The sequence below is a fragment of the Anabas testudineus genome, chromosome 19 (assembly GCF_900324465.2).
Source record: "Anabas testudineus chromosome 19, fAnaTes1.2, whole genome shotgun sequence".
NCBI lineage: Eukaryota > Metazoa > Chordata > Actinopteri > Anabantiformes > Anabantidae > Anabas > Anabas testudineus.
The window spans coordinates 15,993,646-16,009,166 of record NC_046628.1 but is presented as its reverse complement, the minus strand read 5'-3'; the positions used below and the strand labels follow the sequence as shown (position 1 = coordinate 16,009,166).

General features: G+C 42.7%; 1 protein-coding gene across 2 annotated transcripts in view; it reads right to left on the bottom strand.

Moving 5' to 3' along the window:
- Nucleotides 1–15,521, bottom strand: part of LOC113156261 (rho GTPase-activating protein 44-like) — a 54,258-nt gene that overhangs the window by 7,820 nt on the left and 30,917 nt on the right. Inside the window, exons 7-21 of one of the 2 annotated variants that reach the window (XM_026351284.2) lie at nucleotides 14,754–14,871; nucleotides 14,153–14,221; nucleotides 13,967–14,048; nucleotides 13,132–13,259; nucleotides 12,409–12,520; nucleotides 9,764–9,845; nucleotides 9,558–9,638; nucleotides 8,309–8,422; nucleotides 6,982–7,073; nucleotides 6,690–6,870; nucleotides 4,698–4,715; nucleotides 3,451–3,642; nucleotides 1,603–2,136; nucleotides 591–706; nucleotides 7–390 (exon numbers count right to left, since the gene is read on the bottom strand). In XM_026351284.2, coding sequence (XP_026207069.1) covers nucleotides 7–390; nucleotides 591–706; nucleotides 1,603–2,136; nucleotides 3,451–3,642; nucleotides 4,698–4,715; nucleotides 6,690–6,870; nucleotides 6,982–7,073; nucleotides 8,309–8,422; nucleotides 9,558–9,638; nucleotides 9,764–9,845; nucleotides 12,409–12,520; nucleotides 13,132–13,259; nucleotides 13,967–14,048; nucleotides 14,153–14,221; nucleotides 14,754–14,871 — 2,303 coding nt within the window. The remainder of the gene's footprint in view (nucleotides 1–6; nucleotides 391–590; nucleotides 707–1,602; nucleotides 2,137–3,450; nucleotides 3,643–4,697; nucleotides 4,716–6,689; nucleotides 6,871–6,981; nucleotides 7,074–8,308; nucleotides 8,423–9,557; nucleotides 9,639–9,763; nucleotides 9,846–12,408; nucleotides 12,521–13,131; nucleotides 13,260–13,966; nucleotides 14,049–14,152; nucleotides 14,222–14,753; nucleotides 14,872–15,521) is intronic. The other variant, XM_026351283.2, reaches the window with a different exon arrangement.

Here is a 15,521-nt window from a genome sequence, read left to right as displayed (position 1 = left end):
CTTTACCTGTGGACATGCTTTCCCCAGGAGACAAACCATCCAGAAGACCAGTCGAATGCTCTAGAGGCTGGGGACTGGTGCCGGGTGTGGTGGGGGGCTGAGGAGGAGGTAAACTGGGCCTTTGCCGTGGGGGCTTCTGGACCGGTCTGGCCTTAGTAAGAGTCCCAGCCAGCGATGGTGGAGAGGAGAGAGATGGGGTGGTGGCCATCTGGGACTGACCCGGGGAGCCAATGGTGGCGTATCCCTGTGGGTAGCTGAAGCCGTATGGGGAGGGGGTGCTGGGAGGTGTTGGCGACAGGCTGACAGGAGACGGCTGGCCTGTCGATTGGTCGGACATGGCTCCTGACGGGCAATAAGGGCCTTTAGGTGGGATCGGTGCCAGCTTCTTTGCTGCAGAGACCAGCAAAAAAAAAAAAAAAAGACCTCCATTACACAAATACACAAAAAGGTAACTGGCTCTGTGACATAGACCCATACATGTGATACATGTGGCATAGAAAGCTCGTGGTGAAGTGGGGTAAATGATCCTTTTTCTAATGTTGTGGCTCTGGAAAACCCTTAATTTACAGTACTGCGCACAGCCTTGTTACCTCTCCTCAGGCTGTGTGGGCTGTGTTCTGAGTGCTGCGACTGTCCACTGGAGGTCACTGTTCCCTGGATTCCCTTTTGTCCGATCACTGGAGAAAGCTCCTTGTTCTTAAGAGTACTGAGGAGAGAGTGAAGCAGACAAACACAGGAATTACAAGCTGCCTTTTGCATGGCAACCTTTTCTGTTACCGTAAATCTCTTGGCATAGTAAAAAGAAAAAAGGGAGCACCCATAGTTCAATGTCAAATTGTCTGGGTGACCACTGTTGCAGACACTGCAGTGCAGCAGAAGCAGTTCAAAAATTCCAAATAAATGCGATGGTTTAATGGATTCTCCTTATTTTTATAGTGCAGTGCAGCCAAAATGCCAATGAGAAGAAGGACCTGGAGGTCAGTACATAACCAGCTATAACCTGACAGTCTTTAGCTGATGACTCTCAATGTCAGCGGATGAGACAGGGATGGATGATTGATGCAACTGTCAGCGTGGAGCGATGCAGATGAGCATCTCAACATTCTGAACATGACAATGTTGTTGCCTGATGTTGCTTTACATGTTGTGTTGTCTTTATTCCTATTAAGCGTCTCATGTTGTAGTATAGTACTGTACCATTCAGGGATGACTGGGCCCACTGGTATGACTCATTACCGCCCACTTTTATAATGGTATTCACTGAATGCTTTGAATTTCCTTTGTTGCCTGGCAACTGGCTCCTGAATACATGGCAACATGGAAAGTTATAGATCGCATACATGGCTGTTAAATTAAAGATGGATCCGATTATGGAATTCCTGAAGTAAAAATGGAGATTTTTATGATTGACAGGTACTAAACCAAAGAAATTATTAAAAGAGAACAGAGTGGTGCTGGTGGGAGTATCTTAATCTCACCCATCTCCTTTTCTCCTCATATCAACCCTCTCTTAAGCTTGTTTTTGTCCCTCTGGGGCCTCTCTTCACTTGTGTGTGAACTGTGTTGGAAGTACGAAGGAGTTAATCGGGGTTCTGTATTTACCTAGTCAGCTTGGTTCCTCTCTCTCGGCCACAGACACAGGCTGCCCATGGAGGGGGAACAGAGAGGGGGGTGTTGTGGGGTTTGAGGGAGCCCAGGAGGAGATCTTGACGAGTAAGAACGAGCGGGGGTTTGATGTAAAGGGTGGAACCGTTTGTTTCGAACGGGGTTGCATGCAGAGCGTCGGACAGGGAGGCCTGTTTGGGCAGGTGCAGGGAGTTGGGTTTGGGGTTGGAGTTGACGTCAAGCGGCTGAGGGGATGGGCAAAGGGAGTGGGGGAGGGGGGGTGGGCTGTAGCCAGAGCGGCGGGGAGGAGGGGACGGGCCGAGAGGCACGGATTCGAGGCTGGGAGCGACGGGACGCATACTTGGAGGTGCTCGGGTGCACAAATAGTGGTGATTGAGTGAGTAGGAAGAGCAAGAGGAGGAGGAGGAAGAGGAAGATGAGAAAGAGGGGTAAGGGGGTGGCGGCCTCTCCTCCTCAGGGGAGGGGTAGGCGTAACAGGAGTCCGACCAATTGGAAGAAGCGTCATCCGAGCTGCAATGATAAAAATATCAACGTTTCACGGGGAGCCGTGCTTGTCTGAGTCTGAAATGCTGTGTGGATGAATGCATTAGTCTCTAGACATAAAGAGAAGTGAGATAGAGAGGAGGGATGGCAGCTGGACCTGCTTGAAGCCAGTTCCTGAACTGTCCTGGTTCTTTTCTACTCTTTCCCACTCTGTATTAGTGCTTCATTCTGTGTCTGCCTTCAGTGTCACCAGCATGTCCTTGGACCTGTGTTGATGTTGGAACATTTTTATGATGTTTTTATGCCCTCCAGTTTCCGAAGCGTGCTCTGCTGTACACCTGTCACCACTTCACTCATTTACATCATGTTCCAAATAACAACTAGCTGACCAGTTAGCTTCCAGTTTACCTGTTTTTATAGCTTTTGTTTGTTTTCTTTCTGCCTAGTATCAGAGCTATTGCCTGGACTTGCCTTTCTCTGCAGCTACATTTCAACCTGCATGTCCACGGTTTATTCCTACCTGAATTATAACACGAATTCTGTACAAGCATGTTGCTCTTCAATGTTTACCTGTATCTGCCATTCTGTCAGCATGTCTTGCACTTGGATCCTCTCTCATCCTGTCTGCTGTTATCATGCTTGACTTGTGACACTGAACTGAAGAAGCCTGAAGCTAAAGTCCAGTTGCCACCAAATAGCACTTTGGGAATTCTATGACCTGGATGACTGAGAATCTCCACAAACAGTGATTTGTTCCATCACGAGGGAAGAAATCAAGTGACCAAGGATGGAGAAATAAGGACTCAGAGGGGAACAAAAACAAAATGTGCACATGAAAATCTCTGTAGCTTCAAATAAAAATTAAATAAAGTAGGAAAATCAGTCACCTCATCCATTGCAGGGCCTTTCGGCAATGGACTGTTATGCTGTTAATGACGCTTGGACTAATGGCAAAAAAACAACAACAAAACATAATTCATGCACAGAACCATTTCTGCTGAACTAAGGTTAAACTTCTCAACTTCTCATGTAAAATCTGTTCTAAAGAGAAGTGAAAATCTCCACTTCAACAACTCCACACAAAGATTCAAAGATGAAACATAAAGAACTTAATGAGCATTCACAATGTCTGAATCGTCATGCTTCAGGTGAGACACACAGAGGTGATGAGAGGATGATAACTGTGTGTGGGAGCAAACAGCAGCAGACAAGAAAACGGAGTAACAGCAGACAGCGCTGTTCTGGTGTCAGTCCAGGGCGCAGCAGCACACGCAGTAAGGAGGGAGCAGCAGCAGCAGGGGGGAGGCGGTGAAACAGGAGGTCGGGGCACATTAGCCTTACCTGGCTCGGTCGCTGCTAGTGGGAGGAGGGGTGGGGGGGGGGGTGGCAGAGAATTCCCCAGGCTGCTCTGGGATGAGAGCATCAGTGGGCGGGAGAGGGGTGTGCACGCTCGGTGGCGTGGAGGAGGTTTTACGCGTAGACGACGAGCCCCTGCGCGACACCCAAGAAGTGTCCATCACCCTGACACCCATGCTGCAGTGGGACAGAGATGCAGAGCCAATGAAATTAAGGGAGGTTGTGTTTGTGTGGTTCGGGGTGAAATAGGATCAGCTACCCTCTCCTGTCACTGATACCACTACTGCACTGAAGAGCTCCGACCCTGGATCAGCTTTGAATGGATCTATTTACAATCCACAGAACGCACGACCAGAGGACAAGAGTTAATCTACGCAGTGTTTTGCTTAAATAAATCATGTCTGCATGAAGAGGATGTATGAGTGAGGTGGAAGGTTCAAAAGCAGCATCACAAGAGTAATTTGAAAAGACAAGAATAGGATGCATGTCATGGTCCCAGCGGGAAATAACATAAAGCAGTAGTTTACCATTTTGGGAAACATGCTTATTCACCTTCTTTGGCAGCAAAATTCATCTACCAGCAGCTTTAAAGCTGAAAACTAACCAACATATTACATTTTATTTCTTGAACTTGTATAAAAGATAAGGCAAAAGGAGTTGTAGGTAGGTTTATGGCCAGATAATGTGCCAGACTATTTGACTTAGCTACCAAAACTGTATTTAACTGTAAATATAGTGTAAGTGTGAAATAGAAAAAGATCTTGGTAGATGCACTTTGAAGCCTTGGACTGAACCAGACTAGTGGTTTCATCCTGTGTCCAGTCTTACTGCTGACATTTCAACATTAGCAGAAAGCAAACAAGTGTATTTCTGAAAATGTCAAACTATTCCTTTAAAATAAGAAGACTGGAACTAACTTAACTATGTAGTCGGTTAAGACTAAGCACCAAGAGGCTTTTGTACCAACAAGCTGAACAGGCTTATCCAGTGCCAGAAACTGCTGCAGAGATGCTACTTATGTAAACACAGAGAGAAAGGCCGGCTTTGTTCTTGTCACCCATTGGTTTCGCCCCTCTCACTGGGGACACTGAACTATAGGAGTCCAAGTGTGTCACAGGCAGACTGGAGCATTAAACACACACATACTGTATGAGAAATGGAAGCTTCTGTCAAACTGCAGACGATGAACCACCAATGAGGGGATGAGAGGAGGAAAAGAAACTATACTTTACCTTTGTATCTTCCTAATGCTGCATTGTTAGAACAGAAACAAGCAAAATGAGGACAGCAGTAAAGATCAAGGACGGCAGAATCTCCCCGGGCTCATTAACAGCATCGTTATCAAAGCCCACGGTGGAACTTTGGCAGGTTCAACTTTTTAAGACAAGACGGAGGAGCAGCAGATTGAAATGGGGAGGCTGCTTTGAATGGGGGGCTGCGAGGGATGAGAGTCACGCCGAGTGTAATGAGGAGAGAGATTTGAGGGGTGAAATGTGGTCTCCCTGAAGTGCTTCAACCACGTCAAACCCACAGAGAAATGTTTGCTCCATTTAGTCCTAATTAGGTCAAAGTTTCCCTGACGGGTGGAAGAAAATCCTGAAGATGAGGAGTTGCAGTGATACTGTTTTACGTGTGGTGCTGTGGAAGCATTTCAGTGTGTTTCACGGTCTCGTTTCAAATAAAAGTTTACACTTCCCCCTGGAAAAGTGTTAGACTGAGCTACAGGTGTGTTTCAATGTCCAGTACGAGGACAGTTCTACATGTGAACCAACAATCATGAAGTTAGTTAGTGACGATCAATTAATCTCATCTTTAATAGTTAAAAGATAAAGCATTCATCACTGGATATACTGGTTATTAACAAAATAATAATCTACATAAATTAAATATGTCTTTAGCCTTTTAAAGTGAGTGCTAGTCACTGTTTAAATTAATAATATATAGGCTGACAGTGTTTTTAAACATGAAAACATATAAATCCTACAGACAAATAAACAGACTAATTGGGACATTTTAGAGCTGAATCATGAACTTGTCACTGCTCTCTCTGTTTTACTACATCGAAAATGCAGCTTTTTCCCCCAGAAAACAGTCTCTAAAAATAAAAGACATGAACTGACTGTATCTAATCTTATACACAAGCTACCTATAAATGATTCTCACTGGCCGATTAATGTTCAGAGTAAGAGCCGTGTGCTTCCTTCAGCTGGTAGTTTACTCTTCATATTATGGGGCACAGATCTCCAGAGACGGCACCAGAGCATAAAATGCTACTTTACAACCTTGTATACACCAAACCCAAAAACCTTTTGTACATAAAAACATAGAAGAACCTCTTTTTCAAAGCCCCGCTGCGATTTTTTTTAGAGTGTTCACTGTGTTTCTGTTGAAAGCTGAGCTCTATTGATCAGACCCAGCACACACTCGGTCCTGCTTTAATTAGCCAAGCTACTTGTGGTCCCAGGGCTGCAGACAGCTCAGACTACCCGTAGGGCCTGATAAGACCAAGGGTGTATTAAAGCATTAGAGCAAGAGACACAGAGGCAGACAGAGAAGGAAAGCGACTGACTGGTTTTGAGCTAATCCTCTTCCACAGCTTGAGGATTGTCAGATTCCTCATTCTACAGACTAAATGTCATCTCTCTCTGACTCACTCCTTCATTTTTGTCTTTTTTCACATTGCAAACTCTTTCTCTAAGCTGCATAAAAAGACAAAGGGTGAGACCGTATCGTTTCAGTCCAGCTCATAGTAAAACTCCGCTGTTCACTGAGGTCACTTCTCACATGAAACTTGTGTAATCAGTGGGGATTTCTTTCCCTCTTACTTCACCCATCTGCCTCTGTCAGAAGGCAGTCATGTAGAAACTTTACAGCTCAGTTGTCATTTAGGATCTAGCCTTCCCTGAATGACGCTGTGAAGACACCACAGAAGTAGAGATAACCTCTGATTGATTCAGAGGCAGAGTGACGTGATTGTGAGCAAAATCACTGGGAGGTTTTAGATAAGTGGACTCATTTAAGACCAGCTTCCCTCGAATCGTTCCTGAGAGTTTTTGACGTTAGTATTTAAACTTAGCTTGAACTGATGAGTTGAATGAATTAAATTAAATAATTAAAAACCATGATAGCAGGAGTTGTCCTCCTTCATCTGCACCACAGCTCCACATTTTGGCCAAACATTGTTGTAAATGTAAAGTGGGAGACACACAGTATGAGAGTCGTACCCGTCTTTCTTATAGAACTCCAGCATCATGTTGTCTGTGGCGACGCTGAGCGGCCGTCGACTCTGGTCGTTCTGTTTACGATCGATCTGATCCATGTCCGGAGACGGCATCGAGCTGTAGTTGGCGTTGTGGTTGGTGTGGACGGGGCTTCCATAGTTCCCTGTGAGGTTAAACTCGATTTCTGAGAAGGACGAGAAAGAAACTATTCAGTATTTCATTTTGTAAAGAAGTCTTGGTGGATTTTTCTGAAGCCTGGCTGCTTCAGAGTAAAACTGACAAAGTGCTTCCTCACCTCCGGGGAAGAACCAGTCGGCGTGTTGGATGATGGGCTCGATGATGCCGACGATCTGCAGGGAAACTGTCGTCATCATCTCTGTGATGTTCCTGCAGCGGACATGGGGGACAGACTTTTTTATGATGGGACATAGAGGAGGAGAAACTGTCTGGATCATGAGGAGCTGATGCTCAGGCAGTGATTAACACATTTTCATGATATTACAGAAGCATTAAAATGAGAAAATTAAAACCCATTTCAGAAATGTGGGCTATTAAAACACTAATTAAAAGTTAGAGAGGGATAAAGAGTTTGTAAGATTAACAAAGAGATATAAGAGCAGTGTCCTTCACCCTCTGTAAACTGCTTAGTCATCACCATCTTTATTATACTGTATTGTAAGATTAGATGTGTTGGAGCCTTGTACATGTACTAAAATACAAAGAACGTCAAAAGTACCATCAGCAAAATGTGCTTTAATGAGTAAAGGTAACAGCACTCACAATGCGTTATCCATAAAATTATTATTCCTGATGTATTTATGTGAAGGCAAAGACATTTTAGTCCATAACTGAGTTATAAAAAAATTATATTGGAACCAGTTTTTTAATTTAATATAAACTTATTTTAAAAACATTCCTGTGTCACACATCTTGTAGAAAGAACTAAATTGTTTTCTGCACTAAAAATAATAATGAAAAACTAAAATTTACATGAAAACAGGTTCAATTCCTCCTGTCACACCGACAGACTTTTACTTTATTTAACAATAAAACAAAGTTAAAAGTCAATTCCAGACTAAAATATGCTGTGAAATGAAAAACAACATTCCCTCTAAACATAGTAGAGTAGAATAAAAAGTAGTAGTTTTATTAGTTTCATTTCTTCTCGTGGAGCCATCATGACAAAGAATTAAAGGAACTCCTCTGCGTCACGTCTGCTGATAGATTTAGTTGCTCCAACTTCACACTTCATGCACATTATAACAGAAGCTTTAGATGAAATGTTACAAACTCATTTGAGCTTTCTTCAAGCTTAATGACTGCTCGTTTCCTGCAGAAGCTAATTGTTTACTAAGCTACTGTGCAGCAATGAGTGATGCTGTATGTGATGTTACCTCCAGATGATTGATGTGATACTTTAAAGTTTGAGTTCAGTGTTTAAGGAGTTCTCCAGCTGATATGTGAAATGTTGTCTAGCGACATACAACACCTTTCAATTAGACAAATGACTAGTAACATAATTAGTTATAATTGCTGTTAAACTGGTAAAGCGGAATTCCACCAGCATTCTGCGAAGTCAGTTAATAGAAATAAGCCACTTTCTCCACTTCCCACTATCTTACCCTTCATTATGGGTCCACAGCAGGTTAGGTCCAAGCACAATAGCAATGTTCCCAGGTGTCATCTTGTTCACATCCTGGTACTCAGTCAGTTTGGAGAGGAATTTGATCAAATACCTTAATTAAATGTTAAGACAGACACAACAAACACGTTAGTTAAGCTGGTTACAACAACAAATTGTCTTCTTGAAGCACATTGTGCTAAATACTGTAATATTAAAGCAAACTGGTCTTTGCAGTGGCTCCCAGACACAGAAATGGACTAGTGGGTCTCTGTGTGAATGACTCATCCTGAGCCCCAGCTACAGTTGAACATCAGGCAGCTCATTGCAGCAAGCAGCGATCACCCGAACAGGTCTGACAGGTCTTCTCAGAGGTGCACTGTCTAAAAATACACCTTATTTGTGTGTGATTCGATGATGACACTGACAAGTACTGCAGTATCTCCTCCTTTTTAATTTCTCTGCCATCCGTTTCTCTCCTCGTCTCTCTTGCTGTGCCTCTCCTCTTTTTGTCTTTTGATCATGACACAAACCCTTCGGCAAATATCTGCAGCTCTCCTTAATCCAGCAGCTAACAGAGCAACACCTACAGTATGAAGCCTCTTTCTCAGCTCCACTTCACACAAAGGTCAGTGTCTTTTTGTAGGGCTGGTGTCGATTAGAGGCTATCTTGGATACTGGGATGGATTAAATGAGGTGACCAGAAATTGAGGAGTAAAAGGTGACGAGAAAAGGAATTAGCTAATCTTATTCCTAAAACAGTTTTCATCAATGGTCCATGAATAAAAGGTCTCATAACATGGGGAAAGCAAGTCTCTATGGAGCCTTTTAGTGTCCTTCAGCTTCTTTTGTTGGGTTTATAGCTCATAATTTTACAGTTTTTCTTCACTTTTATTGCTCTTGAAGCATCAAACTAACTGTCCACCACCACCAAACAGCGAATAAAGACAATCTGCAACCGGCTGGTGAACACAGTGGATCATTTCAGTAGCTAAAGAGACAGATCTAAGACAAACACGAACTAAGGTCCAGTACAATGCTGCCGTCGACAGCTCCTAACTATAACTCAGTCACAGCAGGGTTAAGAGTGAAGAGTCAGTGGGAAATGCATGTATGAGAGTTATCTCATGATCCAACATTAACAAGTCAATCCTCCAACTGCAGTTTATCCACATGTCAGTCTGGATATATGAAGCCATAAATTATGTAAAATAAAAAGCCAGGAGCGAAACATGGAAGCAGTGACTCACTTGAAGTTGTTGTTGTTGGCTGGGGGCAGTTTCTCACAGGCATTGAGGAGAGACTGAAGCCTCTTGTCTTGATCTTGAATGCTGCCGGACAACAAAACATTTTCAGTGTGATGTATTTAAGATGCTAAAACATATAAGGTCAACAACGAAGATGAAGTTTGACACATCAAACATCTCTGCTGATATAACACTGAACAGATACACACTTGGAGGCCTGGATCCAGTCATTGTAGAGTTTAAAGGTCATTAGTGGCTCAGGGAGCTCCCGTAGGTAGGACTTCAGAGCACCTGGAGGGAACGAGATATAACGAGATCTATTTAAAAATAAATGTGCATTTGTGTGTAATATACAGTTGTGTATGTTCCTGCATACACATACAAGCCTGTAGTGTGTGAGACAAAGAAAGCTGATGTTGTCTGAGAAGAAATAACGATAAACACGTCAACAACTCAATATCGAATCAGTTCAATGGAATATCTAGTGTCTGATTCAGTCAAAGGTAATTTCACAACACAATGGGAAAAAAAACTCTGCAGGAGCTGAAGACAACGGGCAGCTGCAGGTGTGAATAAAGACTGTAGTTCTATCAAATCTGGATCTGATTGTACATGTGATTGAGGGTAATCTCCTGCATATTACTGTATTGTTTGATATGATAGGCTCATAGTCTCATTTACCAGTTACTGTTCTCCAGGTGCTTTAATATTGTTAATAAAAATCCCACTAGAAATCAGTCGGGATACAAACGTGTGATTGTTAGATCCTGAAAGAGTCTGAAACAAATGATAAAAGTATTGAATTAACCTTTTCACTCAGATGTTTTGTGGCACATATTTGTACAAATGAGATTTCACAGTCTATTGTCTATTGAGTATGTTGTGAACAGTAAACATGTTTCTACCCTTGGAGTAAAACTAAACATGAGAACAAGTGTGCACTGTGAATTTGAAAAAAGGTACACATGCATAATCAGAGGTGCTAGAAGTACACAAACCCAATGCTAAGTACTTGCAGCAGAGTGTCTGTTGGTTAAACAAAGAGGACTTTGTATTTTAAATACACTGCTAAAAAAGTCACCACCAGGATTTAACTATGCAAACAGGTAAGAGCCTCCTATTGGATAATTACTGTATGGGTTAGTTAGTTAGATTGAGTTTCAGCTGGTTACGTTCTTTAACGTAAAGCTTCTCATTTCTTAAACAACCATGTCAGAAGACTGATGTTAGGGGCATATTCCAAGATGGCAATGACAGGATTCATCAGGCTCAAACTGTAAAAGAGTGGTTCAGGGAGCTTCACGCATCGAGTCTGGACCTGAACCCCACTGAGAATCTTTAAGATGTGCTGGAGAAGACTTTGTGCAGTGTCCGACTCTCCATCATCAAAACACGATCTTAGTGAAAAATTTATGCAACTCGGGAATAAATGTTGTGACACTGCAGAAGCTTATCGAAACGATGTCATGGGGAATGGGTGCTGTAATCAAAGTTAAAGGAGGTCCAATGAAATATTAGTGTGTGACTGTGTCTGAAAAAATTAGTTTTGAATACTGTAGCAGAGTAAAAAGTACAGTATTTATTTCCCTATGAACTGTAGTGAAGTCATTTCTAATAGAACCACCGACTCCACTGCATCAACACTAATGCTGATGATGAAGGCTTCTCTCCGACTGCGTTCGTTTCCCACAGGGACGTGTGTGATGGATGACAACACACGAAAGCCATCACTCAGTGGGACACAGCTTGGAGGCTGCTGTTCTGTTTGAGTCTGGACCTGTCTATATTCTGACATGTTGGGTCGCTGATGCTAAAGAAACACTAAATCCTGTTGCAGCTACAGACCCTCTAATTAACAATAACACGGTTTGACAGCTCTCACCGTTTTGACCAACACACAGAGCAACAGCAACGTGCAAGAGGCTCAGTGAAGATGTGAGATACTGAGAGGTGGAGCCACTTTAACAAGGTCTGGATGAAACCGTCACCCTCAGTCCAGAGGAAACTGGTTTGTAAGCTGCTTGAATACCAGTGTTGATCATGTGTATAAATACATGGACCATGCTTAAAAGTACTCATATACTAAACAACAAACACTGTAAAGGTAAAATTATAGTTGATACGATTTTGTAATTGTGTCCTGTGAGATGAAAGTTAACTTTACAATTTCTCGAGGGAAGAACAAACAAACATTGTTCTCCAAAATAAAAAGTTGTTGTATTGGACAAACTGTCTATAGTTTATCTGACAACAGTATTATGCAGCAGTCAGCTGCAGCAAAGACAAACAGCACCACCCTCCAAAATAAAAACAGATCGATAACAGCGTCGTAAGAGCTTGAAAGCTCTTCTTCTTTTGTGGTCTATCACGCGTCTGGTTTAAAAGCAAATCAGTGACAGCAACAAAAAGACACATTCTGCTTTTTGCTGCAGCGTCTGCAGAAGATGAAGAACACGCCTGACACTAATCCTCGGTAGATTTGGAATTTATCGCTAGACATTTTTCAGTTTATTGAATATCTCTACTAAAAAAAAAGCAATAAAGCAGGGAGGCAAAAACGGACAAAAACATTTGGCTTTTCTTTCTGCTGACTCCTGTGGCAGCTGGAGATGTGAACAGAATTCAAATCTAGTCTGCAGTGATATGTGTGGCTGAAGAACGACAGCAGCAGAATCAGGAGGAGAAATGAACACAACCAGATGATTTTTTGGCACCTTGACTATGATGCTTACTTCCTGAACTGTACTTTGATATTTCACATTATCAAAGATGGTTAACGGATAAAGTTCAGGCAGGAGAGGCGAGGTGCACATAGGTGGCAGTATTGATGATGATGATGATGACGCCGACTCACCTGCGATGGCGTGTGGGTCTGCAGAGTACTCCTGGACGTCCAACACCCCGCAGTCTAAGGATGCCTTCAGCTTCTTGAGTTTGGAGGCTGAGGGAGCGATTCTGAACAAACCCTGGGACACAAAACGTGACGACACGCGTCAGAAAGTGGAAACTGAGCTCGCTCCTCACCTACAGCCTACAGCAGGAGTCAGGAGCTAAGAAGATTAAGTGTGTTTTTTTATATTATTGGTGGCATGTTGGTTAAAAACAGCTCAGTAATAAAAGTGGGTTAATAACTAAGTAATTACAAGGTAACTGGGAGTGAAATCATGGTAATAGGTAATACTATGGAAATAAATAAACAGCTGATTTTAGCAGCAGTTAATCTCTAGAAAGAGAATTCATTAAATAATTCATAAAATTCAGTGTTTTCTGTTACTGTGTTCTCAGCGTTTCCCCTCGAAACACTCGTTACCTGCTGAGTAATTAAAGCTGTGCTGGTTCCAGTGAACAGCTCAATGGCTTGATAATAAAAAACTTCCTACAATCACACGTTAATTAAACAGTGGAGGTTTATTTGTTTCAGCCCTTAAGCAAACTGCTCTGAGGAAACCAAACTGTAGCCTAAATACAATTACCCTCCAGTAACGAGAGAGACTTCATCTCAACAGCAGCGTTTCTCACTTGTGTATTTGTTTACCGCGTGCGTGTCACGTGTAAATACATGTAAACAGAGTCTGACCTCCTCCTGCATGCCGCACTCCAGCAGCATGGTGACACAGGCCTCAATAGGAAAGGCAATATCTCTCCCGCTGAGCGCTAAGTGCTCCTCTAATGGCTTCCCATAGCACGGTTTCTCCACCCAGGTCTCTGTCAAACACACACACACAGTTACACACTCATAGGCTAAACACAGTAGCAGCTCTACTTTAGAGAAGGGATGCTGTTACATGTTCAGTATGTTGAAGAAAATAAGAGTGTTGGGAACCAGCTTTCAGTCTGGTGAATGTGCACCAACATGGAGGTGCCAGTAAGCTTCTAAGGTTCTGTAATAAAACTGTGTGTATCCACAAATACGAGATAAAGACACATGCACTGAATGTTTGTCGTATAAATCTCAATCACTGGATTAACGCGTGTGCACCAGCTCCATCTCCGCTCCCATTGTTTGCCATGAATTAATATAGAAATATTCTTAAAAGCATTTGCATATCAATGCTAGAACCTGCTCACTGCTCATTAGTCTGTCAATGAAGAAGGTGTATTTTACTGATTCAGACTCTTCAGTAGCACAAGAGCAGCTGCACGTGGATGTGGCTGTACAGTCATTTATCATCAGCATCCATAAATGGTTCATACATCTGGCTCCTGGTGTGAATACAGGTGTCAAACAGCCTTAAATACTTACACACACACACATCACAGCTGTATAGATTTCTAATAATGTGTCAACAACATACAAAGTTAATAGTCACACATGCCAATTAACACACATGGAGCCATTCTTATGTGGTTAGAGAGGAGACACAAAAACAGCATCATGAGTGTGTGTCCTTGTGAGCTGGACTCAAACTCACCCTGATGAGCTTTGATCTGGGGCAGAACACTCTGAAGCAGCTCTAACGACTTCCTGTGATACTCGGCCTGGGCTTCTATCAGCTGCACAGAGACACACAAACAGAGACCAGAGAGTCTGTGAAGGACAAACTGTAGTTTTGTCTCCTCGCTCACGCCACGATGTGGAGACCTGCTGCTGTACTTACTGTCTGGAAGTAGCTTGCATAGTCAATTTCTTTGGCCACAAAACTGTACATGTCTGCTGATAACTGATCCTGGAGAAGAAGAAAACGGATTAACACCAAAATCTAACGATATAAAACATCTTCGTGTCTGTTTGAATCTTATTCAATATGTAAAGTGATGTTATGTGAATTAGCTTCTTTTACAATCATCGATAAAGTATTTGACAAGTTCCCATTTAAATTCATCCTTCTTCCTCGAAGTTATAAGTAGAAGTTCTTTTTTGTCTTCTTGAACTGCAGCGATATACGTGAAAGGGTTCATACCTACAGGAATCTGTAAATCATTTCTAGGAAAGTGATGTGGAACAGAAATCTATTGCCTCACAGCTGCGCGCCAACGTCCCTGCTCTAACCACAACCTATTATCTGTACGAGGTGCATTCAGCCAGGGGGTGTAGGGAGAGATGGAAACAAGTAGGTCCAGAGCTTAAAGTAAGCAAAATGTAGTTAAAATAAGAAATTCCCCAAACTTACATACAGATAATTATTTTTTTATATTTCCCAACTCCTGTGGGGGATTTAAGTTCATGTGACTTTATGAAATTCAAGTATAATTACTGACTCGACAGATCTCCATGCGGTTGGCTGCCTCCTCCATCTCCTCCCTGACGTGGTCGACCTTGGCTCCTGTGGACTGCAGGTTGCTGGACAGTCCTGACGACTTCGTAGACTGATAATACCTGAGAACATGAATACGTTGTTTTCCAGTACGAAGTGTGAAGGAGGGTTAAACACATCATGACAAACAAAACAACACTTTATTTGCATTTTAGCATCTTCAGAGTAGAAAATGAATCACAGCAGAACCTGAAATCTACTTTAACAAAATGACAAACAGAGACTTTATTACTCGAGTCTCTTGCTGCCTCAACACCATCTATACGTCCTTCATTCATTCAACATAGGACATCATCATTTCCTCCCTCTCTCTGACAGACTTTCTGTCTGCACAGTCTGAGTGGAGATAACATGCAGCTCTGCCAGAGGAGCTCAGCACACAGCGGGATGATGGGAAAAACTGTCTCAGATTTAGGTCACTCAAAAAACTGAGCTGACAGACCGGACTGCAGCGAGGAAAATCACATTTCTCCATGTCTCAGCCCACAACAGCCCTGAAATGAATGTGAATCTGCAGAGAGCACCGTGTGTGTGGATGGTACGTTTCAGGGAGTGGAAACAGTTTAATTAGACGGAGAAAAATCTGCACTGGCACAGTGAGAGGAGGTCATCAAGAGGTCACCAAGAGGTCACACCTGTAAAGGTCTGAGGTTTAAAAATACAGTTTTATCTTCGACCACAACACATTGCATTATGGGAAGTGTAGGATGCT